Source organism: Colius striatus, chromosome 17 (genome assembly GCF_028858725.1).
Source record: "Colius striatus isolate bColStr4 chromosome 17, bColStr4.1.hap1, whole genome shotgun sequence".
Classification (NCBI taxonomy): Eukaryota; Metazoa; Chordata; class Aves; order Coliiformes; family Coliidae; genus Colius; species Colius striatus.
The window spans coordinates 12,979,882-13,005,650 of NC_084775.1; the positions used below are offsets into that span (position 1 = coordinate 12,979,882).

General features: G+C 50.7%; 1 protein-coding gene across 9 annotated transcripts in view; it reads left to right on the forward strand.

The window, feature by feature from the left end:
- Positions 1-25,769, forward strand: part of NCOR2 (nuclear receptor corepressor 2) — a 239,815-nt gene that overhangs the window by 64,709 nt on the left and 149,337 nt on the right. For all 9 annotated transcript variants that reach the window (XM_062010425.1, XM_062010430.1, XM_062010431.1 and 6 more), the window contains exons 2-3: positions 6,429-6,640; positions 20,671-20,798. In XM_062010425.1, the coding sequence (XP_061866409.1) occupies positions 6,536-6,640; positions 20,671-20,798 (233 nt within the window). In that variant the 5' untranslated portion in view covers positions 6,429-6,535. The remainder of the gene's footprint in view (positions 1-6,428; positions 6,641-20,670; positions 20,799-25,769) is intronic.

Genomic DNA, 25,769 nt, shown 5'->3' on the forward strand with positions numbered 1-25,769 from the left:
CTTTGGGGTTGCATGTGGCCCTGTGTGTGCTGGCTCTGTCTGCTGTGGGTGCCCTGGCACAGGGGCAGCTCTGCCATGGCATCCCTGCTGACAAGCTCACCATCCAGATGATCCATGGCTTGTCTGCCTGCTGTTACAGTCTCAACTGCAAAAAACAGCAAATGCTTCAGTTGATCAGAAGGGGAAATCCAACAATGTTGAGCAAGGAAACTAAAGGCAAACAGGCATGTTCTGGCAGGATTTGTACAGCAAAGGCTCAAGCCAGCCATGCTGATGCTGACCTGAGGCTGGAACCATGGCCAGGCTGGCACTTGATGTGTGGCTCATGTAATTTAAGAAGATGATGTCCTTGCAGCTGGGGAGTGACTCTCTTTTCTCCTGCAAAGAGAAATGGATCAATCTTGTTCATTTAAGCACATATGTGCCACTCTGGGAGCCGTCACAAGGTCACTTGCAGCCTCTTTGCCCAGGGCCAGGATGTACATGAAGCCACGTGAGATCCGTTGCGAGTGCTCATCTGCCAAGGAGTGTCTGTGGTGGGGCTGGTGGTGGCAGATGTCATTCATGTCTCATCTGCTCCCAAGCAACTGGATTATGCTGCTGTGGGTCAGGGTGTGAAGGAGGGCCTTTAGCAGCAAGAGCTGCAGTGCTCAGTTAGCACTGCCAGGAGCAGCAGGCCAGCGTCGTGTTGCTGCCCGGAGCAGCCTGGCTGGCAAACCTGCCTTTCGAAACACAACCGGGAGCGGGGCTGGCAAAATCCAACCCTCTGACCTTGCTCTGTGCAGCTGCCATACCCAGATCTGTACACAACTGCTGGCAAAGGTTATCTCGGGGCAGAGCTAAACATGGGTCCCGTGCCCAAAATAGCTTGGAAAGATTGAAAAGGAGAAACACAAGTCACAAATCCTGCTTTGCTGCTTTGGGCAGCGACAGGAGCAGGGCAGAGAAGTCACCTTTCATCAGGGATCAGAACCGGTCCTGTGTGGAGCTGTGCTGTGGTAGCAGAGCTGATGCAGCTTAGAGGTTTCCAGCAAGAAGGCAGCAAGCAAGAGAGTTCAGCTCCTGAGCTTCTGCCATGCCGTCTGTGGCCTTAGGGACCAGTTGTACTTTGGTACAAGGGTAACATCCCGCCCTGGGCAGCTCTGTCATGGTGCTGCAAAACCTCTTCTTCCCCCAGATCTGCTGCTGTAATTGCTTGTGCATCCGCACTGTCAGACAGGCTAGGAAATTAATCTAGTTGAAAAGTCATCTGGCCAAAAGGGAGGAGGGAGGAGAGCTGCTGTCAAGGGGTGAGCTGGGGAACAGGGCAAGAGCTGCTTCAGGTGCTGCTGTCTGAGGCGCACCCGAGGCACTGCAGGACCTGGCCATGATGTGCAGGGTACTGCCAGCCCAGCTTTGCCTTTGTGCACTTCCAGAGCAGGAAAAATGCTTTAAGATCACACTCAGGTACAAGCCTTGACCCCTGGGGTTGAAATAACCCCTCTCCATGCCCCAGAGCTGGGGATGTGCCTGATCTTTCCTGTTGACCATGTGCTGCTATTCTAATTTAAAGCCTCCCTTACCCTGCTGTGATTGAAGCTACTGTGGATTCCCAGGCTGCAGACACTGACATTGTTGTCTTTGTTATTCTGAATAGAGCCCTAAATTTATGGCAGGCGGCCTGCTTTCCTAGTGAAAGGACTTAATAGATACAGTACATACAAATATTTGTGTGTAATGTCAACTGTCTTCCAAGGAAATTTCATGCACATATTGATTAGACAAATCCATTACCGTTACATTGTGGTGCACTTCTTAGGAGCGTCTCTCTACCCATTTTCATCACATCTTAATTATTTTTGCTTCCACTACTTCTATAAAGCAAGGGTGGGTAAATCTCTTAACTGCTTTTCAAGCCTGGTTTTGATCTAGAGTACTGCCTGTCAGTGCTGTTACCAGCTGTGGGATGGCTGCTGACAGGCAGTACTCTTCTGCTGTGCTGCACACGGGTGTTGTTAAGCATCATGGCTTGGATGGTCTTTGGAGGTGAATGTTACAGCTTGGTGTTAATTAAGCATTATAAACAAAGATCTCCTTAACTTCTGTTACATCATACACAACCTGACTGGAAGGTACATACCTTTTCTTTCTTGGCATGTAGTTAGTATTTGAGTAAAGATGACTTAGTTGGGGTTTTTCTCCCCAAAACTTGCATGATTTAAGGTAATAAAACATTAGTTTTGTTGTCCATAGTCTTCAGCTCGTTGTGCCTGGTGAATGCTGGCAGCATTTTCCTTGTTTGCCTTCTCTGCACAGTACAGTGGTACTGAGCATTGCCTTTTAATAAGGCTTTTTGCAGTCATTTTGTGGGCTGCCTCCTAACGTCTTCTGCAGACCATCCATGGTCCGTAGACCACAAGTTGAGTAACATCACTCTGTGCTTAAGAAACAAAATATTCTGTTAATCTTATTTCAGCATGTCCTTGCTTAAAAAAAAAAGTGTATTTTGAACCTGAGCAGTGTGTTTCATTGGGATATTCAAAACTCTTCAGAGGATGGATAAACCAGTGTTTTCTGTGACCTGGGAGTGCCTAGTTCTCACCTCAGACAGATGAACTAAGGAACAGGTAATCACAGCAACTCACCTACGTTTATACTGTGTCAGCACCTTGCCTGGGAATCCTGCTCTCCCTGAGGAGCATGGAGCACACAGAGCAACTTTGAAGAGCAACAAGTGTGTTGAATGATGTTAATTAAGTTTTTTGGCAACTCAATGTAGTTTCAAAGCCTTATTTCAGACCTGTAGGGGTTTTGTATGGTCCTGACTCTATCACTTGCTGCAGTCAGGAGCTGCGCTGAAGGACCAGCACAGAAGTGTACAGCCCTGTGCCGAAGTGATATTGACTGTGAACCTGTAGATGACTGCAGGGCATTGTGATCTTGTGCCCATTTTTTGGGCTGGACATGAGTCTGCTTTGGCTTAGTGCTCTACATGCAGTTAGCACAGGCTGTGCCTGAGCTGGCTTATGCTGCTGGGAGCTGGCAGGCATGCGGGCAGCTGGGCGCGCGGGCAGAGCTCTGCATGCAGGCAAGCCTGCAGCAACTTGCAGTGGCTTGTAGAGAGCTTTCATGGTGTAAACTAGGGAGAATGGGTGATGGGGAAATGACTTTAGACAGTAAATGGCCCGTGAAGAGGAGAAACAGAGCAGAGTGGCAGTGGTGGTTTGCTGTGTGGAGTTAATGGGGGAGGAGGGTGGAGTTTTCAAAGGCAGGATCCTGGGAGTCTCTCAAACAAGTGAAAACAAATGGGTGCAGGAGCCTTTGTGGGCTATTGCATCTTCTACAAGTTCATGTTGTGTCCCTAGTGCTGGGTTTGCCCGTAACCATCAGCTTTCTCCTGTTCCTAATCAGAGACTGTAAATCTCCTGATACCTAGTGCTGTAATGGCTAACACAGGTCTGCGGGTAAAACCGACTGATGGAGAGTCCAACCGGGGGGGAAATACTTTTCCTGTGAGACAATGTCTGTTCCTCATCAAAATCAGTTGAGAAAAGTAGGAACCAAACAGTTCAATGGTAAGGATTTAAAGAGCCTGGCTGTACTATTTCTCTTTGATTTCCATTGACCACCTTCTATAGTTTGTGTTCCTCTCTTAAAAATGACTAATGAAGGGTTGTGGATCAGGAGGCACCCCAGTGTCTTTTCCTGGGGATAGGTGGGCAAGCACTATCCTGGCTGCACCCAGCTCTGAACTGGCACCAGTACATCCCCAACAAGATGTTTTGCTCCCCAGTGGGAGCATCCCCAACCCTGCTGCTGCTTGGCTGTGGGCCCTCTGTCTCCCTGGGGCAGTGCTGGGCTGGGCATGCTGCAGCAGCCCCTTTCTTCATGAACAGGGCATAAAAATGACATCTAAGGCAATGGAATCTGTGGAGCTGCCCCAGTGCCTTGGTGACCTCGTTTGGCTCCAGCTCACAGTCCAGCTGCACTGGAGAGCATCCAGGGCCTCAGACTTGTGCTGAGATCTTGCTGGTGACCTGCTGCTCTGTGATGTGCAGGTGTGGGAGTGCATGGGCACTGCTTTGTCTGTTTACAAGCACGTGATGTTTAAAAATTCCTTCCAGGGCTTCTGGTTGAGGCAGAGGTAGTTTGCTTGCCTTTGGTAAGGTAAAAAAACCCCTTTTGTGGTCCTGCTAGGGTGCAGTTAGCACACACCAGCAGTACAGCTTGGCTTGCAGGCAGCGTGCCTTGGTGCAGAACTGTTTTGTTGGCCCCTGTAATTCACCCTGTGTGTGTTTATCTCCTTCTGCTAGAGAGTTAACTTTTTTTTCCTGGTTGAAGAGATAGAAGCAAAAAAGCTTTTAAACTGTTTCAGAGCTCGACACTGTGTGGCTTTGCACTTTAAAGCTGAACTTCTGATCTGAGGAGTTTAAAAACAGAAAAATCATCCCATTTCTTTCAGTGCAGACAGCTGCCGTGGCATGGTCTGGTCTGCTAGCTGAGCTTCCAGGCAAGCAGTTGGCTTGCTGAAAGTGCCAAGGGTTCTGGGCCCCCTCATCTTGGAGTGTGTGTATATACATCTGTGTGTATGTGTGTATATATTACATGTGCTAATTAACTCTTAGTTGGCTGCAAGCCAAGGTGTCCGAGTTGGAATCCGTTATTAGGAAAGTACCTTAAACTTCTGCAGATCCCAGTGAGCTTGTGGAGCCCTTGAGAGTGTCATGTGCACATCCTTGGCAGCTGAGGGAAGGGTTTGCCCCTACAGAACCACACGTGGGCTGTAGGAGAGCTGGGAGGGTGGTGGTGAGTCCCCGAAGGGGTGAGTGCAACGGATGTTGAACCGTGTGCTCCTGGCACAGCCCCCAGCTTTGGGTGGGAATCGGTGATGAAAATCCCATCCAGTCGGAAGCGGGAGGGGAAGTGGGGTAGTCATACTGGAAGTATAAATGCGCACCAGCTGCCTTCTGGGTGCCTCTGAATTCCCCAGCCAGCACCGGGGCTTTCCTGCCCCAGAGGTGGATTGCACCGAGCTCGCCACACTCCCGGGTGGGGAGGCTGACCCAGGTGACAAGCTGCTCCCGAGCCACGGGTGCTTCCTGGGACCTGGGTGGCAGGTAAGGTGCCCTGGGGCTCAGTGGGGATGTGTGGGTGCAGGGCTGAGGGGGAACCCCAGCTCCTGTGCAGGGAGTGAACCAAAAGCAGGAGGCGACCTGCCTGTCCCTCCTCTCCCAGCCCTCAGAGCCAAACTTGGCTGTGTGTTTTCCCATCTCTAACTGGAAGGAACACCTTTTTCTGAAGAGGCTTGTCTGACCCTCAGCAGGAGCACGAAGGAGTCTCAGTGTGTCTGTCTTCCTTAGGCCTTAATGAGAATTGGCTTGAAAAATGCTATTTTTGTGCAACTGAACCTCTGTGTCAGGGAGCCTGCTCAGGCTGCTTTCCCCCTGCTGTTGTTGTCCTGCTTGTCGTGCCCAGCCTGCCGGGGACCGTTGCCTTGATTTTATTTCTGGCTGGTGAGCAGCGTGTGGATGCTGCAAAACAGCCAGTCCTGTGCCTGCCTGCAGCAGATAGCAAGTGGTTTATCAGCACAGGCTGATCTGTGGTCTCACAGGAGAAAGAAAGAAAAAGGGAAAACTTCCTCTTTCTTTTTGTCTTCCTTTCCTTTCTTTCCCACCACCTTCTTCTGGGGTTTTGTACGTGCCAACTGCTGTTTTGGTTGCAACTGAGTTGGCTCAGGCTGGTTTTGCCCCCCCGAGAGCTTGGGGAGGTGCTGCCAGGGAGCTCACGGTGCTGGAGGCTTTCTCTGCTGCTCCTCATGTGCTGATGAAAGATCTTGATACTGCCAAAACCCTTGTATAGATCTATACGTGATATGTACCTCTACTGTGTGTGAGTGTGCTCAGAGTTGCATGGGATGGAGAACAGGTCCTGGGGAGGGGGAGCTGGGGCTCTTCCTGCTCAGGGTCGGTCCTGGCACTTTGTTGATTGTTCTGGTTTTGTTGTAGCTGCACAAGGAATTGTAACAGGTGAATGTGCAGGTGTGGGACGAGGGACCTTGTATCGAAGTGCCAAAACGCTAGCTTCTGCTTCTGGGAACTAATTCACGTGTCTCCCTCTTGAATACCCATCTCCAAAGAGACCTACATATGCAGGTCCACAAGCCCTGAAGAAATTGGTGGCAGTTTGCAGGCCTGGTCCTACTGATGCTGGGGAAGATCCTTCTGGGGAAGTCAGTACAGATGGATTTGGGATGATCTTATATTCAGACTTCCCTGTGATAGGAGTATTCCACAGCAAAAACTTGGCAGTGGAGTTTGCCAAGTGGAAAACAGGGCTGCTGGAGGATTGTGAGGGCAGCCAGTGCTCACCCAAGGCTGGATGATGTTGGGTAGTCTCGCAGGACCGTGGTTGCTGGGATTTTAACCCCCTGCTTTCCCGTTTGCTTTCAGGTATTGCGTGCCGTGGGGAGCACACACATGATGAAGAGGAGCTCTCGGCTCTCCTAATCCTCTGTGGGTGATTGGGAAGCAGCGAGTGCCGTGCCAAGGCTTTGGCCATGTCTGGATCCACGCAGCCTGTGAGGCAGAGCTGGCGCGCGGCCGAGCCGCGCTACCCGCCGCACGCCATGTCCTACCCGGTGCAGATCGCTCGACCACATGCGGTAAGGCAAGACAAGTTCCTTCCCTCCCCTCTCACAGGACAGGGGCTGTGTGGCATATCCCCTTGTTGGGGCCGTGCTTCAGCTGTGCTGGGCTCAGAGGTGGCTGTTACAGAGAAATCAGGCCATTTCCGTGCCTGTGGTGTGGGATTTCGTTGTTCCTCTCTCATGGGATCCTCTTCTGTTTCTCTGTGGTGGTGGAATGGGCTCAGGCTCGTTGCTTGTGAGCACAGGAGTTCATTTGTCTGTCCAGCCAGAGCCCTCCTGGTTGGATGCAGCGACCAGCTTGTGGGAAGAGGGGAAGGGTGGTAAGCTACCAGAGAGGAACAAGAGCGTGTGGCCTTCAGACCTCTTCAGCTTGGCCTTTGCTTGCCATTGAATTGAGAGGGCAAGAGCCTCCTGCACAGGGGCTTACTGCTGCCCACTGAGCGCCCTCCTGGGTCTTCAACCCACGGGAGAGCTCTCGTGATTTCCAGGCAGAGTGATGGGGAGTACTGACCACCTCTGTGGGAAGCGAGAAGAAAACTGAGCTGCTGGGGTTTTATTCCTGTTTATATCCTTTCCCCACTTTTTCACCCTCTTACATTTGACCCATAATCTTGTCTCCTCTTGGATCAAGGTATAAGCCAGTGGTGGTTTTTGTTGGCTGTGTCTTGCTCAATGCACTAGAGCTTACATGGGTTAATTCACCCAGATCCAGTCTCTCCCTTCTGTGCAGTGCCACTCACATCTGTGCTTGCTCATCCTGGATGACTGAGTGTTTTAGGTTTAAGCCCTTAACAGAAAAAACTCTCCTTAGTGGAACAGCTTTAGTCAGCTAAAGCTGCTTAAATGAATCTTATTAGGTGCTGGAGTGTGGCATACGCTGGTCAGGCAGCTTTTCAGAGCTGCTTCTTGGTGGGTTACTGCAAGGTGGCCATGACCAGGGATGTGCTTGTAACAAGTTAGTGAGGAGACCTTGCCTCAAAGTGTTTTCTGACAGTAGTGGCTATTGAACAGTATAATTCCTGCTGTGAAGATTTTAAGGTTGGACTTGAAAGCCTGGAGATCCACAAAGTGTTAGTGAAGGGGTGCAATTTCCTCGCCTGCCCTCTTTGCTGGGCTTCAGCAGAGCAGCGTGGGGAACAGAGCTGGAGTTGGGAAAGGCTTTGAAATAGAAACATTAAGGAGGGCACAGGACGAGCTTTTGACTGCGTTGGCTGGCTCTTCTGGATCGCTCGGGGCCTGCGTGCCTCTGCACAAAGGAGCTTTTCATCCAGGCTGTGAGACATGCTGACCTGCTCCGCTTTAGGGCAGTTTTGCTTCCATCGGTGCGAGCGTGTTTGTCTGGGAGCTGGAACGGAACGGGAGCATTGGTCTCAAAATGAAAATCCCAGTTCTCTTTTCAGCAGAAAGGCAAGCAGCAGGGGGATGTGACCAGGTGAGCGAGATCTGCAGTTGTTGCAAAGTCATGATTTAAAAACCAACCAAAGAAACCTCAATACCCAGCGTGGAGAGGGATTTCAACAGAGTGCGAGAGGCTCCTGAGCCTTGCGGCGTTGTCTCCTGCAAACCCCAGTTGCTTCCCCTTAGTGTTGCAACAGCACAGTGAACCAAGCAGGGCAGCTGTTAGCAAATGGGACGGAGCTCAGAGTTTCTCCAACCTGCCCTGCTCTCTGGCTGCAGTGAATACTGTTTTTATTCTGTCCTATTGCTGTTGGAAGATGCTGCTGGCGTTTGCTTCTAGACGCTGTTTTTACAGCCGCCTGTAATCTTCTGAAGTTACGTGATACTTGTTAGGTGTCTGGATGCAGGAGAGGTCCAAGCTGAGGTTTGTTTGGATGGAAAGCTGAAAGGGTCTTCTCAACAGAAGCATGCCAGCCCCACACAAACCAGAGGCATCTTGCCTCTCCTGGGGAGGACAGACAGAGTGTTCCTTCAAGCGTGTCCCTGCATGATCCACCCTGCCCCTGTCAGTTGTTTACGAGCACGTGTCTCCTGCTCTGCAGTGCTGTGAGCTGGAACCTGGCCATGGCTCTGGGGCTGGAGCTGCTCACTGGTGGGATTGCTTGGGAGTGAGGAGCCCAGTTGCTTTGAAGTTGCTACGCTGTTTAATATTAAAAGTCAGCGGTATTTACTTGCATGTCTTGGCCAGGTCAGTTTTGTCATGGGGTGTGTTTGCACAGTGAGAGCTTGTTTGGAAGAAAGCAAGAGAGGCCAAAACCAACCCGACACTGGCGTGTCTTGCATCTAATTAGATCTTGATTCTGCTTTGCTGTGTTCCACGACATCCTTTCCCTAGAGCTGGGAATTGGTGAGTCTGGGGATCCTTCTGCTGGCAGAGGAAACGCCCTGGGTCACCTCCTGGGTGTGTGTGTGTGGGGTTGAGCCCAGCAGGGCTGCAAATGCTATTATAATATAAATAATCACAGGCCAAGTGTGACAGTTGCACCCAGGGAAATGTGGCACGGCAGGAACACTGAGCTCAGAAATGAGCCGTGACATTATTTTAGGCTTGGAGACACTTTATGGAAAGTGATTTAAAGGATTGCAGCTGTTTGATGTCACAGATGAGGCAAGTGAGAGGGGGCGTTGTGAAGGGACAGAAGGCAGCGGAAGCAGGCTTGGGCGTTTTTCTCCCCCCCTTGGGTTTTATAGGATGGAATATCCAACAGAATGAGGACAAAGATGCACTTCAAGTGAATAAACAAATACATTTTGTACATATGGACACCATTTCCCAGCAGTGCATTCCAAGAGTTACCCCTGAGTTTGGAGCTGGCAGAGAAGATCCAGTACCACATAAGTGAGGATGTTTGTTGACTGATTTCACTCTTCAGTGTCAGCTTGGGGCAGGACTGTGAACCCATGGGTCTGATCCAGACTGAGCTCTGATGAAGTGATGCAGTGAACAGGCTGTTCCACAGGGAAGATTGGTGCCCAGCCATATTGGGATGTCCTGCTCACGGGGACATCTGGTCCCAACAGCTGTCAGGGAGGCTGGATGTCAAAATGGACTGGTATTTTATAATGACCTTAGATTTAATTCCATCTTACTAAAAAAATTACTTGTAAAAAAAACTTTGACAAGCATACAGGCTTTTAAAAGGAAGAAGGAAGCCTGGTAAAAGGGTTCTGGTTTGTTTGGCTTTCTTTAGGTAAAACCAGAATCACCAATAACCAGCAGTTGCTTCTTCAGAGCACTGAGTGGTTCTTGGCCAAACTGGTGGGGAAACACTTGTGGTTTCTGTATTAATTAGCTGTAAAGTTGGGGTGCTTAGTGACTTCTGTCATGTCCAGCTTGGGAACAGGGAATTGTTTGAATGCTCCATGACCTTTAGCTAAAGGTGAAAAAACACATTACTTACGCTCTTAACCTTCTAATGTGTCTGAAGTTCATGCTCTCTGAAAGGAAACTTTCCTATGAAGGATATTAATTTTCAGGCAACCTGCAGATATTTTCTGTAAACAGATCGATTTTCCCTGCCTAGCACACGTCCCCCTTTCCTTTTAAAGCCTCTTCGTGATCAATATTCTCTGGGGACAGAAGAGTTCCCCTCTCTTCCTCTCGTGTACATCTAGTTTCTTGCTGTGCCCTCCTTACCAGTCATCCTTCTCTGTTAGTGCCCTGACCTTTCAGAGCCCCAGGAAGCCCTCTGGGCTTCACCCCCAGAGGCTGCAGCTTCTGGGAGAGCAGTAGTGGCTGTTGGAGATGCTGAGGAGATGGGACACGCAAGGTGTCCTTGTGCAGCAACCTCTGTGCCAAAACAGCTTCTGCTTTTGGGGTGCTTTTAGTGTTTTAGCTACTACCAAGCAGGTTTGGGGATTGGTAGGATTGAGGTGTGTGCATGTGCTCCATTATGCCCAAAGGGATATCCCAGATCATAGGCTGGGATGCTCACTATGAAAAGCTGAGGGAAGGAGGAGGAAAGAGGGACATGTGGAGTGATGGTGTTTGTCTTCCCAAGTCACCATTGCACCTGATGGAGCCCTGCTTTCCTGGAAATGGCTCAACACTTGCCTGCAATGGGAAGTGCTAAATGAATCCCTTGTTTGCCTTGCTTCTGTGAACAGCTTTTTTTTTACCTATTAAACTGTTTTCATCTCAACCCATGAGTTTTCTCACTTACATTCCTCTGATTCTCTCCTCCATCCCACTGATGGGGAGTGAGTGGTGATGCTTAGTTGCTGGCCAGGGTTAAACCATGACACTCCTCCTTAACCCCTCTGTTCCAGCTTTGAGGCCTTCATGCTTTCTCCCGTGCCACCTCTTCTGTTTGAGAGCAGTTCCTTCATTAAACTCCCTGTTTACAAAACAGCACTTGAGCAGGAGCAATCCAGCCCAATCACACTGTTCTTCTGGCCTGTGATAAATAACTTCCTTGTCTGTCTGAAGCAGAGACAACAGGCTGGTGCAAACTCTTGTGCTGAGTTGGTGTCCCAGCCAAATGGTGGCCTGGGGGAAATAGAGTTCCTTCCCTGCCCAGACTCCTCCCAGCCGTTTGAGCAGGGTGAGTCCTGTGGTGGAAGGTGCTATAAGGAGGTGCAAGCTCCTGAGATGGCAGGAGCTCTCTCCTCTCCCCAGTGAGGTGAGCAGCGATGCCAGGTAAGCCTGCAGAGGCAGTGTGTTTTGCACTACAAGCGCCAGGCGCCTGTGCTGCAGTGTTGGTTTTCCTTGGAGTAGTTATTCACACTTTTATCTGCTGGAAGCAAAATGCCAGTCTGTGTTCAGTGCTCCAGGAACTTGCAGAACGGAAGAGTTTATGGTGCCAAATGCTTAAATCCCCCAGGCTGTGAAGAGCCTTCTCCAACCACCTCCGAGTGCAAAGCAAAGCCTCGTGCTCCCAGCTGCGCAGCTGAGCGGAGGGTGGTTCGTGCCAGCAATGTGCATCCTGAATTCTGCCTGCCAGGCTCCAGCTAATGTTTTAAGGAATGACTTGAAAATCAAAACCATACCTTGGAAATACTGACTCTGATGGGACTGTCCCGAGAGCTCAGCGTCATCTCACTCGAGTACCCTTCTGTGAAGGATTGTACGAGCTCTGAGCTCTGGATATGGGAAAACTGGCTTTCTGCTGTGGGACTAGGGGCTGAAGGAACAGAACACCTAACCCCTGCCCTGGGTTTCTAGGAGCTGGTATTTAAAGTGCATTTTCCCTAGGATACAGCTTTTATCCAAACCAGTTCTTTTTATCAAGCTGCTGTAGACTTCTGTTGTTGCTCCCCTCATCTGCTTTCTGGATGTGATTAGATGCAGAGGGTAATGCTTTGCTTTTGGTTGATGTCAAGATTCTAAATCCCCAGGGTAAGAAAGAACTTTTGCTGTATACGTGGTTTGGCAAAAATAGAGATGCACTGAAGCCAGTTTTGGAGATGTAAAGCCTTTGCCTGCACTCCTAGCCTGACTCTGCCCGTGTTGCCCCGTCAGCCCCTGGAGACGCCTTCTGCAAGACTTGGGGCGTTTGCTGGTTGTTACTATGGCCACACTTACTCAAAATACTGAGCAAGTCAGGTTCTTTGGCCTGAAGGAGTTGCTGTGGAGGTGTAAGGAAGTGTGGGAGAGAGCTGAATGGAGGACATGGAAGCTGAAAGGGGTTCTATAGAGAGGCGCCAGACAGGTTGTGGGAGCGTGTGTGGTGGGAGATGGTGGGGGACCATGCCTCAGAACTGATGCAAGGATGAGAAAAATGACTTGATGCTTTTAAGATGGAAGTTTTGGGTTCATTGTGTGAAGAGAGCTGCTTGCCCTGCATGAGTGTTTGTGACCACGAGTGGCTTCAGGAAGCAGAGCGCCAGGCGTGGGCAATGGAGGAAGGGCAGACGGGTCATTCTATGCTCAAAGGCGCCTGGATGTGACTGGGACAAAAGTCTTGTGATGGGGAGGGACTCAAAAGCAGCACTGTAGTGGCTGTGGTGCTGCTCTGCGGGCACCTCAGGCTGCCAGGGAGAGGGCTGGCTCCAGCACCCGGCACCAGTCAGATGACTGGGAAGCCACGACAGCTGAGAGCTGCCCCCACTGAGACGTGACTTCTCCATGAATGGCATATTCACACGGGCCAGCGAAGGCTGCTGCCAGCCCCGGTTTGCTGGCGAGGGCGTTGGGAAGGATGCGTTGCTGCGCAGGGACGGCAGCAGCCATCGGGGCCTTCCAGGGAGGGGCCACGTGCAGTGTGGTCACCTCCTAAGACAAAAGGCCGAGTCAGCAGCTTCCGAGAGATGGATGGCAAGGAGACTGTTGGAACAATGAGGACATTTGTCTTTTCAGCACATGTTGCATCCCCGTAGGCAAGATTAAGATGCATGTCTTGAGCCAGGTTGTTACTCCTGCCCTTATCTCCAGCAGTGGGACTGACTGTGGAGGCTCCTTGTTTGGTTTATGCTCTGTTTCTTTTTTTTTTTCTTAAATGAAGTGAGTTCCTCCCAGGGCTTTGGGGAGGAAGTTGGGCAGACAGCAGAGTGCTTGTGGACAACCTGTTTTGATCAATAAACCACCTCCTTTGCACTTCAGTGGAAGTTTTCAGTAGCAGAGGATGGTTTCTCTGCCTGGGAAGCTGAGGGCAATGAGCCACACTGCTCCCTTTGCAGCTGGTACTGTGTCTGGACCTCATGCAATGACAGCTCTGCTACTGCCCTGCTTCCTCCCAAACCTTCCTCTTACCTGAACTGGCCTTGGAAAATATTATTTCTTCCAGGCAAAGGCTAGAAAAGTGCATTTCTAAGTCTGAGTGACTACTGTGCTGCCAGCGCCAAGGGGCATCCAAGCACCGGGGAGCCTTTCCTTTTACTGCTAAAATAGGTCACGCTCGCTGCTGGCAGAAAGAGATTCAAAGCAACTTATTTTCTCAAGGTTCAAGGTGTGCAGAGGAGGGGTGGAGGCATCCCCTGGCTCTGGCAAAGCTGATGGAGGGGTGGCTGTGCCACTTTGGCCACCCCACCTTGGACTGGAGAGCTGGTCTGCCTGGCTTGCAGGTGGCACCAATTGCTAGCCCAGCATCCAGCTGCAGCCAGGGTTGCATCAGGGGGGATCTCAAATAGCAGTTTATTGCACAAAATAATTGCTGGATGGTCTGAGGCCCTTAGAGGTTTCAAGTCTGGATATGCAGCTCCTTGCTGGCTGCGTCCTCCTGGGGATGTGGGAAGCTCAACCTGCCTTGTGCTTCCCAGGGATAATGCGGTGGCTCTGCAGTCAAATCCTGGCCACTGACTTGTGTGTCCCCCTCTGGCTGTCCTCGTACAGGGGATAGCTCTGGGCATCAGTCGTACAGGGTGTTCTCTGGTCTGGGGAAACATCAGCAGGAGAAGGATGTTGCACATGACTGCTCTGCATCGCTCTCACCTCTTCTCTCAGGGAAATACCAGTGGAAACTGGGATATGCACGATGAAGGTGAAGTGTGAGGTAGAGCAAGGTCCCCAGAGCCAGTGGAATGTTGTTGGAGAGGATGAGAGGAGTGTGGGACATGCCAGGGCAGCGGCTGTACAGTGCCCAGCTCTGGCTCTGTGTGTCACCAGTGCCACAGCATGTGGTGGGCACCAGCCTTGCTGCCCTCAGTTCCCAGAACAGCCCGTGTGCTGCCCCCGAGCAGCAGGAGCAGCCAGGCATCGCCTTCTGAAATGAGATAAGGGGCAATTTATAAATAGTGAAATAAATAGGGATGCTTTGGGATTGTTTTTACTCACGTTTGGCCCGCACTGTTGGTCGGCCTCATTTCGGCTGAGCGCCGGGGAGTGCTCCGGCACAAATAGCACGGCGTTGAGAAATGCAGGTGGCTCGCGATGCAACGCTGGCTGAGCTCAGAACGAACAGCCCACGGCCTAATCCTGGCTGGGGGGGCTGGGATGTGCTCCTCTGTGAGTGCCTGCAGTGCCCTGCCCTGCCTGCCCGCCCGCAGGAGGTGAGGAGGGCCGTGTGGGGCAGGGCTGTGTAGGGCAGCGGCGTGTAGCTGGGTGAGCGTTCCCGTGCCCAGGGAGCCGGGCAGGTGAATGGCTGCCGGTGCCCCACGCCGTGATTAGAGGCGGCTGCTGGCAGGAGCCTGCGCTGGGGAGCCAGCTCAGCTGGAGGATGTGGTGAGGGACCCCGGGACCGCTCCTCTGCGGCGTCACTGCAAAACAAGAGCTGGTGGTTTCGAAGCGCAGCTGCCTTTGCACCGAAACCCGGCGGGGAGCTCCTGCTTGCCTGCTCGGCTGAAGAAGTGGTAAGCGGTGGGGGATGCATCTCGTGCTCCGGGCTGCTCGAGCTGTGCTGCAGGTGCACATCTGGCTGCGCTCTAGGCCTCCTTGAGTTTACTCCAGAGCTGTTTTCCAAGGAAGCCAGAAGCACGGGGTGTTTGCACTTGTTTTTCTGCTGGGAGGAGGAAGACAGGAGGAGCGGTTCACCTTTCTGTTGCAAGACCAGTTCCAGGCTCCGTTTCTGCAGGCCTCGTATCTCTGGGGTCTCCTCCTCAGGGGCTAGTTTCTTGGAGGTGTGGGAATGCCATCTGGATGGAGCAGTTAGTGGATGCCTTGTCAGAGCTGCTGTTGGCCGTAGCCTAGTGTTGTCTGGCTCTGTGCATTGTGGATCAGAGCCTGGGGGATACTTCCTGATGTCATTGGAGATCAGGCATTTGCAAGCAGGGGAAGGAGAAATGAAGTGCACCAGGCAGTGCCCATGCTCGGAATGAAAAGCAAGAGAGGCAGAGAGGCTGCAGCTGCATGCAGTTCTGAGTTCAGTGTGTGGGTTACTGAGATCTGCAAGGCACAGATTTTGCTGGAGACATCATGGTAGGTAAGGCAGCTGGCTGAAAGTTTTTAAATACCTAAAAAAAGGAGAGAGGAAGCTTTTTTCCCTTTCCCCAGGGCTGTCCCTGTCTCTGTGTTGCCAAGGGCTTTTATATAATGTTGCATTCAGTCTCCTGGCTTTAGACAGTTTGATTAGCATATCTAAATGAGCCTGATAGACTCAGGTTATTTAGGGTCAGAGAATTTACCAGGAAGGGGAAGGAGATGGCTCTCAGCACTTCTGAGTCAAACTATCAACACAAGAAGACCTTGAAACTGGGAGTGCTCTGCCCAGCTCCTCTCCCAGCACCCTGAGGCAGGGGTAGCCTGGATGTGGCCAGCCTTCATTGCTGGCAGCAAAAGACCCTCTCAGCACCTCTGTCTGCACCCTGGTGCATGAAGTGTACTTCAATGAGGTTGCTTTTGATTCTTTCACATTTTATCTCTCTAAAGGCTGGCCTTGTGCTGCATTGCTCTGCCGGGGTGATTTATGGCTCTGGAGGCACTCTCAGGCTCTGTCTGTCTTTGGCGATGCTGCTAGTGCTGGCTCAGCCTGCCCACAGGCTCAGAAGGACCTGCTGGAGCCAGAGCAGCTTCCTGGCTGTATTTAGGCAGAAAGCAACTGCATTTCAGTCATTTTCCCCACAAGACCCTTCCTCAGCAGTTGTCGCAGCAGGCAGCGGTCGTGAGGCCTCTTGTCTGCAGCGTCACCTGTGTCAGGCTTTGACTGAAAGAGATTTGCTGAAAGGGAAGAGAATCAAAGTCTTGTGTAAAGGCCAAGGGGCTGCAGCATTCATCTGAGATGCTCAAGTCTGCCCTGGGGTACCTGTGGCTCCAGCTGGCTGCTGAGTTGCAGTGTATGCTCTGCTGTGGGCACTCAAAATCTTCTGCCTTGAGAAGCTGCAGTTCTGGTGATGGTACCAGCAGCTCTTTGTGCTCCCCATCACCTATCTGAGCACAGCCCCACGCCAGTGCTGTGTGTCCCTTTTGCTCAGACCAGTGTGCAGCCCCTTCCCAGTGGGTCGCTGGCAGCTGGGGCAGTGCAGGGAGAGGCTGAGCTGCCTCAGCTCTGAGGAGCCTGCTCCCCGATTCAGTTTCATTAGGCTGATGTGCTCAGGATCCAGTGTAGGTGCAAAGTTTGAAAGTGAATAATGGCCATTTTCCTTGTTGCTTTTCTAGTTGTAGTTAGCTGGCTTCACCCTGAGCTTTGGGGATGTGGCTTGCTGGTTTTGGAGTGTCTGTTCCCTGCATGCATGGATGGTCTGGGCCAGAACAGCTCTCCAGCGGTGGTGTAACACCAGGTGGCTTGTGGAGGATCAAGTTCCCATGTAACCTGATCTAGGGGAACCTGCTTTAGCAGGGAGTTGGGCTGGATGAGCTCTGGAGGGCTCTTCCAACCCCCACCGTGCTGTGATCCTGTGAAAGGCAGCAGTGCATTCCTGGTTCTGGAAGATGGAGATGACCCAATCTCTTCACTGCAACTGGTTGTTCAGCTGCTCCAAGGGACAGGGATCCAACCTTCCTCTCCTGGCTGAGTGACTTCCATGGTTTTCCAGGTCTGCTCCTGACCCGAGCCCACTGCTGCTCCTGGGAGCAAGGATGTGTGTAGCAGGGTTTTGCAGGGGGACAAATGTCTGTGCTGGAGAAGGGGATCCCGCCACCATTGCTCTGCAACAGAGGCATGGTGTGGCTTTGCTTCTGTCACACGGGATGGCTGCCCCAGGGACTAGCCTGAAATAGCACTGCTCTCCTGGCTGGAGGAGAGCCACTGCCAGAGAGGTGAGTGGGACAGGAGGTGTGACCCTGACCCCAGCAGCTCAGCCTCTGCATCATCCTGATGCAGTGCAGAGAGAGGAAACTGACCTGTTTGTTTATACTCTGCCTACATGATTAGAGGGGACACAGTTCCTTTCACCCTGGGTTATGTTTTGGGAAGCTGCTGTGTTATGAAGAGAACGGTAAGGTCATGACATTGAGACTTCCACAGTGATTTTGGTTGCTTTGCTTTGGGTTTGTTGTGGAAACATCCCCCATCCTTCTGAAACGAGCAAAGCTTAACTTCTATCAACAGAAATGGAAAAGGTGCTCATCTTCTCTTTGCATCTCTTCCTGCCCTCTTCAAACCCTCCTCCCACGCCCCCAAATCTGTTGATGTGCCAGAGCCCCTGACTGCTCGTGGTCTTTCTGCTTCATTAATTTCTGTTTCATGACGTCCACTGAATTTATGAAGTTCTGCAAAACTTTCACAAGTCCATCTGTGTCACGAGCACCTGAACCACAGGGAACAGGTATGAAAGGAACAAAGACCCCACTGGAGGCAGTGAGATATGAGGGCTCTGGAGAAGGTGTTCCAACACATCAACAACTTTGGGGGGTAGGGGGGTTGGGAGGAGGGTTTGCAAGGGGAAGGAAGAGAAGCAAAGAGAGGAAAGGGCAGAGGATGAGCAGAATATGGAAACGAAACCAGCAAAGCAGTGGAGAGGAAACGGGGCAGCGTTTACCTGGGGACTGTAGAGTTGTTTACTTGTTTTGTTTCAGGTGTCTTCCAATGCCCTTGAGCAGATGCTAAGCCTGTGCTAGACATTTTAGCTCGGGATGGGGACCAAATCACCTTTTTGCTGTGTGTTAGTGGTGGGGAATTCACGTGGCATGCTCCCTCGTCTCTGCCTGGTGTAGGAGGTGCAACGGTGCTGGCAGAGAGGGGCCTTGCCAGCATCCCTCTTTAAAACACTGCTCAATGACATTGAAACCCCTTCTGAAGGCAGCTCCTAAACCTTTTTGGCATCAGCATTTGGAAAACACAGTCACAGCTCACAGTGCCATTTAATGGAGTAACTTTCTGAGCAACTAATCCACCTACGCCCTGCCAGGTCTGCCACGGTTCCTTTGACGGTTGATCACAGGACACAGAAACTCGCCAGTTTGAATCCTCCCTGCTAATTTTTGGGTTATGTTTTCTTCTGGTAAAACCAATCACTGATGTGAGCAAAGCAGAGCAGCTCAGAGTGAGCTGAGTGACATCTGGAGAAGCAGGAGCTGGGCCCAGCTACAGGAGCATCCCTCTCGCTTCAGGCCACACCAGCAGGCTCTCCTCCACCAGCGACTTTCTGATGGGAGTCAGAGGAGGGAAAGGCAACGCTCAGCTGAGTGTGGGCAGGGGGAAAAGGAAGAACAGATGGTTCTCGGGACATGCAGGAGCCTTTTTTTCTTGTCAAGGGCACAGCCTCTGAGCCTCCCAGACGGGTAATTCCTGTTTATACACCCACGGAAGGTGACGGTCCTGGTTGTGCCTTCCCAGACATGATGTGTTTGGTTTGTAGGTGGATGTCAGGAGCTGCATCACTCTCTTCTTAATTTTTGTTTTAAATTTTCAGTTTAAAAGCAGGGTGAGTGCAAACATGGGGAAGCTGATTGGAGGCAGCCATTCTGCTTTGGCTGGGGCTCTAAGAGTTGATGGGCTCCTTCGCTCCACGTGTCTGAGTTTGTCCCATCTGTGGTTGGACTGATGGCATGTCCTGTCCTCCAGCCTCCCATAGCATCCTGTGTCTATGGTCTCTAGAGCTGAAGGACAGACAGTGTCACAGGGTAGCATCCTCCCTTAACGCCTGCACTTACAGCAGAAGTGGAACATCCCTGTGAGGATGAGTAGATGCTCTCCCACTAATGTCCTTAAGGTCACAAGAACCTGTCTGAAGACACCTCTTGCCCCAGAGACTGAGATGTGAAGTGACCAGGCTAGAGTTTGGGGCTGGCAGAGGCCTCTGGTTCCTGGCATTTCCCAGAAGGGAAAAGGAACAGCACCTCACTGCTGCCTGATGCTGAAGAGAAATGAACCTGATGCCACAAACTGGTGCACCTTTGTAGGCAGAGGGGAAGTGGAGGCCATCACACACCACCATTCCCCATCCTTTTCTCTTTGGTATTTTCAGCTTTTGTGTGAGGACTCCTGAATGGGAGTAGGGAAGCTGCTTTTCTTGGCTTCCCTGGACAGAATGCTTACAATTTCTGGTTTTCTTCTTGGCTTTCCAGAAAGCCACTATGCAAACATCTTGTTTTACTCTCTGATGGCCAAAAGTGCTGGGCTTGGATATTCTTTTCTACTCTGCAGCTGGCTGGAGGAGAGCATGGCATCCAACACTGGGCTGCTCTGTTCACTTACAGCTTGGGAGAGAGGGTCTCTAGGGGCAAGTTGTTGCTATTTAAGCTCCTAGATCCTTTCTTTGCCTCCCACACGTTGTGCTGGGGCACTTCCAACTTCCCTACTGCTGGGGCATGTCAGTCTTCACTACATCTGATCAAATAATTTCTGTTGCAGCTGTTAGTGCTGAGAGTCCCCTGCCCACGCCCCCAACTGCATGCACATCATACTTTATTTATTGATTTTCTTTCTTTTTTTAGACTCTGAAATTACCTTTTTTTTCTTGATGTTTTTGAGGGAGTTGGGACTTTTTTGTTCCAGTTGAGAACTGTTCAAAATAGACTCCCAGGTGAGACTGGTTTTTCTAACATAAATGTGTGTCAGTGTTACCAGGGATATTCTGTGACAGGGTTTTTCTGTGCCATTGCTGAAGGTCTTGGTTAATTAGATGATTAGTCTTCTAGTCAAGTATCTATCTCCAAATAAAAAATAGCAGTTGAATGCAGCTGCTAAAATACTATTGCTGGAATCAGTCTGTGGCACAGAGCAGGAGGGCTTCTTATTTAATTAAAATCAGGAACATACTGTACTGTACTCTCCAAGGGTCGAGGAACAAAAGGGACGTACACAGAGTAAGTAGCAAACTGTCCTTTCAAACCCCTTGAGCTCAGCCCAGGGGAGCTGTGTTTAAAGGGACACTCTCAAGATATCACTTATCTTCTTTCTTTTTCTTCTTTCTCCATACTTCTGCACAAATTATTGAAGCTGAAATTACTCTGTGACTTTTAATTTTCTTCTTGCCTGTTCTTCCTCTCGGGTTTGAAGCTGTCGTCAGCGCTGCTCGGATGCCAGAAGTCCCTGTGTGCGTGCTTGGAGGCAGGATTGAGCTCACTGGGGTCCTGTTCCAGGACCCAGCCTGTGAGCAGCCTCAGGAAAAGGCTGGAGGCAGATTGCACCAAGGGCTGAGCTACTATCCCAGCACGGTGTGGTTCTGGGGCTTACTGGGAATCCTTTCCCAGGGGGAGGAGCGCTGAGCTTTGCGGTCCAACATCCAGTGCTTCAAAGGGGGAGTAGCTATGTGATATCTACTGAGCTGTCAGGGTTCAGTGCTTGCTTGAAGGATGCCCTGAGCCTAACGAGCCCTCTGTGTGTGTTTTGCAGGACGTGGCACTGTTGGAGTACCAGCATCATTCCAGGGACTTTGCCTCCCACCTCCCGCCGGGGTCGATCATGCAGCCGCAGCGCCGGCGCCCGTCCCTGCTCTCCGAGTTCCAGCCGGGCAATGAAAGGTACTGACTGGCTCCTCACCCTTCCCTGGCCACAGGCATCCCCACAGCCTTTGGTGGAGGGCTCTGAGGGACCTGAGCAATGTTACCTTGTGGATTGGTACTGACCAATCTCTGTGCCTGTTTAGCTTCATTGTGCTGATGCAAATGATACCTTTGCTTTCTGGCTTCTTCCCTTGGACTGGTAAAGACATCCTAAAAACACCAAACAGCAGAAAGTCCCCACCCCCCTCCCTGCAGTGAAACTACACATGTCTATAACTGGTTACATTGGCTTTCTTCACTGTAGAGAATAAAGCTGTGTGGTTGGGTTTGGTCTGGGGCTGAAGGGAGGAGTGAGAAGAGCTCATTTCCACTCTGCATCTCTGCTTCCTCTTCTGCTCCTCCTCTCTGCTTTCATTTGGGTTCGTTTCTCTTTCTGCATTCTCCTTGCAACTTTCTCTGAGCTGCTTTTTTCCTGTCTGCCCCACTCCCTGTGTCCTTGTTTTGTAGCCTCCCATGGGAGGCTGGCAGTGCTTTTGGGTCCTACTCAGGCTGATGCTGTGTGCCTGGAAACGCTGTAGATGCCTCAACCACAGGATCTGATCCTTTCTGAAGACCATCACTCTCACTCTGTTTCACCTCAGAATGCCACTCTGTCACAGTTTCCCTTCTGCATTTGATGCTTAGTGGTTTTGGAAAAAACTGGGCTGGAAGTGAAGAGCCTTGCTACAGCACATTTATGCAAAGCCTTTTTAAAATGCCAATTCCTTAATTGGGCTAAGAGTAAAACCAGTGGAATCACAGACATGGATCTAAAATCATGACTGTTAGAGAAGGACCTCAGAGTGCTGGATGCATAATGGCACAGATCCAGACAGGACCTTCTTTTTCTAGTGGGATGGATTTGTCCTGGTGCTCAGCATTAACAAACCCATGAGGATTTGGAAGCAAAAAGCAGTCTCCAGAGTTAATGTTGCCTCTGCTCTCCTGCATGTGCTCTTCTGCATTGTGCCTGTAGCACCTGTGTGTACAGAGGCTCGTGTTGCTTCTGGTAGTTCATTGCAGCACGTTACATTGCCTTGACTTGCTTTGATTTCTTAGTGCAGAGTAACATGGTTAAGTTGGAAGTGGGTCAGATTCAGTTAAGTTTGCGGGAGATGGGTGAAGGGGACCCAGCAACGTGCTCCTGCCTTTGTTCTTCACACTGCTTATGGTTTGCAAAATGGAGAACTAGTTCTGCTCTTCAGTAAAATGAAGGTTTCAAGGTCTGAATGTGCTGTTTGAAAAAATGAATCTTGGTTCTTTCATATAACTTGAAGAGAACTGAAGCCTAGGTTTCTGTCCCCCATGCCTCATCTGGTGTGGTCATCCAAGCATCTCACTTGGGAGAGTTTGAAACCTTTGTAAGCCAAACTTTTTGTGTTGATGACCACAAGGGTACTGGGTGGATGTTCGTTGAGGTTGTCAGGTCTGGATACACCCCCAAATACTTTCCATGGTCACTTCACTTTCAATCTGAATGCTGAAGTTTTGACATGCTATAAAAAGGAACTTTTCTTGCAACAGGCTCAGTTTGTATTTAATCTCTTTACCCTGTAACATCTGAAAAATACAACTTCTGCAAAAAGTATACTGGGTAATAAAGCTAAAAATACCCCTTAAGCCCAGCTCAGTTGGCATCTTGGGCCAGAGCACTGGGACACCAATGCATTAAAAAAATGAGATGCAGCATGGGGGGATCTGCAGTAATTTTCAATCCAGTGTAATTACTTACTGAAGTCATTCAAACTGGGTGGCATTGGGGCTGGGGAGATGTTAGTCTGCTTTGCAAAGCAAACTGCTGTTCCTCTGCATCTTTAAGCAGTGCACTTAAAAAAATCTGTTCTATGGGGGCTTCCCTTTGTTATCTCTGTGGGGTGAGGATCTGCTCTAAAATAGCACCTGATGTTGTTAAATGAAGCCCTTTGGGTGAAGGAGCTCAAAGACCATGACCCTGCAAGTTCTGTATCTGGTTGGGTTGGTCATTGATGCTCACCCCAAAAAACAGCTCTGATGCAGAGCAAAGCCTGGAGAAGGGAGGTTGGTGAGAGCAGCCATCCCTGCAGCTGAGTCCCCTTGGCAGGTTCAGTCAGGGTGCATCTGTAGGCACTTTGGCTTTGTTCCTGGATTGGAATTGATGGCTCTGAGCAGAGGCAGCTGGCTCAGCCTGAGGGGCTGGGGAGGAGGTAGCAACCAAAGGCAAACAAGCAAACATCCTCAACACAGGCACAGCAGGTAAATAGAGGGAAGCATGGGGAAGCTATGCCTGGAAACTACGGTGATTCACTTTGTGCTGGTTTTGAGGGATTGTCCCTCAGTTTGGCCATGCTTTCACCTTGGGCAGATCTCTACAGCTCTGCAGGCTGTCTTTGCACATGGTATTTGACGTTTGTCCCCTTGGATGCTTTAAACCCTGCAGAAATCATTTGAGCTTGCTACGATGCTCTTCCTACAGCCATGCAGGTTTTCTATCTCTTGCAGTTTTGCTGTGGGCACCAGGGTGGTGGTTAGTTGTGGTCCAGTGAGAAGAGAACAAGCAGTGAAGCATTTCACTGTGGGCATGGTGTTTCTAGTATGAATCAGATGTTGGTGGCAAAAAGCTATGGAGTGGTAACTTGCTGGAGGGAATGGGGTGCTGAGATGATCCCATGTTTTGAGGTTTCTTGAGCATAAGCTTGTTGAATGTCAGGCACAGGCAGCTCAACATCCCCACAGCTGAACCTGGCAAGTCAAGCAGGCCAGGGAGAACCAGCAACTAAAATGTCACACCATGATGGGCTCTCCTTCCTTGGGGGTGATGTACCTCCTGCTCCTTCTGCATCCCACCCTGGTCAGCCCAGTTCTGCAGGAGATGCTGGGGAGTTACAGGCTGCATTTCTCCAGGTGCGTCAGCCTTGAGAGTCATCATCATCCCATGGTTGGATGGGTAGAGACTTGATCTCCCCATGCAGCAATTCTGACTGGGAAGAAGGAGGAAAATTGGAACTGATCTAAATCTGTTGCTATATGGAAAGCTGGCTCTGTCTGCCATCACAGGGATGTGCTGCTTTCCTTGATGGTTTTCTTGGTACCAGGCTTTTTCTTGGAAGGATCCACAGACTTCCCCTTAGCTTGTTCAGTTTCCCCCTTTGGTTGTTCAGTTGACTGTGCCAACTGGACTGCAGGAGCGAAGAGAAGTATTTCAGGATCTGCTGTTGGTACAAGTCGTACCGTGAATACTTGCAGAGGAATGTCCTGGCAAGGTGACAAGGATTGAGGTTTTTTCCTCTTCTTTTGTGGAGCAGAATACATATAGAAGTGAGAAAAAACTGGATTGAGTGTTAAGTGGCAGGTGTTAGTGGGGTTGAGGGGCCTGAAGAATGAAGAAGCTGAGTTGTTCTGGTTTTTCCTTGGTGTGAAGGTTTTAGAGCAAGGTTCAGTATTGACACAGGAATGCTGGGGTGGGTAATGGCATCTCTGGCAGAGGGCATGGCTGTAAATAAGCAGTATACGTGTTAACATGGTATATCCTGCCTTTATCCAGAGTAAGATTTTCATAGGAGATGATTTTCCCAGTTGAGGAGTCCATCCTCCTTCCTCAAAGCCTTCCTTCTCAGCACTCACAAGGATCGAAGAGTTTGCCCGGCGTAGATCTGAAGTATGACATTTAGGCTACTTTAAGCAGCTGCTGTGTTTCTGCAGCCCTCTGAGGTAGCCATGTGCAATACAGCATGAGAGCAGGCCTAATTACTGAGCTTATTGAATGTGATTAATCCTGCTGGCAGAGGAGCCTGGGGAGCGTTGGGAAGCCGGGGCCGGCGTGCGTGGCTGCCGCAATCACGCGCTGCGCCCGCTCTTCAGCTGCGCTGGGCCAAATGGCACCAACTGCTCCCGAGTTAACAGCATGACCCAGCTCCTTTTATTTATGGGCTTTAATTAAGTTCCCAGTTTTAAAGGTGACCCTTTTTCTCAGGGGCACATGGCGGTGTGGCTGGGATCCCTGCCGCCATACATCTTGGTGTCTTTTCACTCTTGAAATGATGTTCTGGAAGCTGCTTTGTTTCTTCTCTCCTCCCCACAAATGAACGTGGGAAAATAATAGTTGGACAAGGCAGATCCTGGTGTGTAGACAGTTGGTGATGAGTCTGGTCTTGCAAGTAGCCTCTGCTCTGGTATGGGCTGCAGGTATATCCACAGGTGAGCACAGAGGGTGACTGAGGCTGCACAGGGGAGATGTGGAGAGACTTGACTTCATGGAATGGGCCAGTGTGCCCTGGCAGGGAGGTGTGAGGGGAAACCTGGACTTTGCCTTGGCTGGGATGAAGGGGTAAAAGTTCATGAAGCAACATCCCCGTGCATAATCTTGAACCAGTTTTATTTTGGGGGAGGAAAGGAGGTTTTGCAATGTGTTCAGCAGGACTGGTGAAACGTGGGGTGTCCCTGAGGCCATTAGTCCAGACAGGGCTCCCAGGACTGCCAAGAGGGCTTTCCTGTGAGGCTCCAGGTTTTGGATACCTGCAGAAAGCGTGTAGGGGGAGCCTGGGGAGGGATAGAAATGTATTCCTTTTGCTCCTCTTGAGTGAGGCTGAGCCGTTGTGTGGCACAGCGTTAAAGCTTCTCCTGGTCCTGTCCATGAATAATTCAGGCTCTGTGTTTGGGGATCTTCAATATGCAAGTTTTAAATAAAGCATCTGCTCTCATCTAAATGGCAGTTGGTTTGGAAGAAGTTGTCTGAGGGGGTTGTGTGGTGTGGCTGAGGCACAGCCTCCTGCTTTGTGTGGGAACACACAGCCAGAGCATCGCAAGGATGCACCTGAGGTCAGGTCACAGACAGACCTCATGGGGAGCTGAGAGTCCTGGAGCTGGACCTCATGGTGAGCTAAGCCTCCTGCTCCAGGCTGTCTCACACCTTTGGCTTGTGAGGACTCGATCCTGGCAGACATTGAGGGTGTGGGAGCTCCACTTTCCCCACCC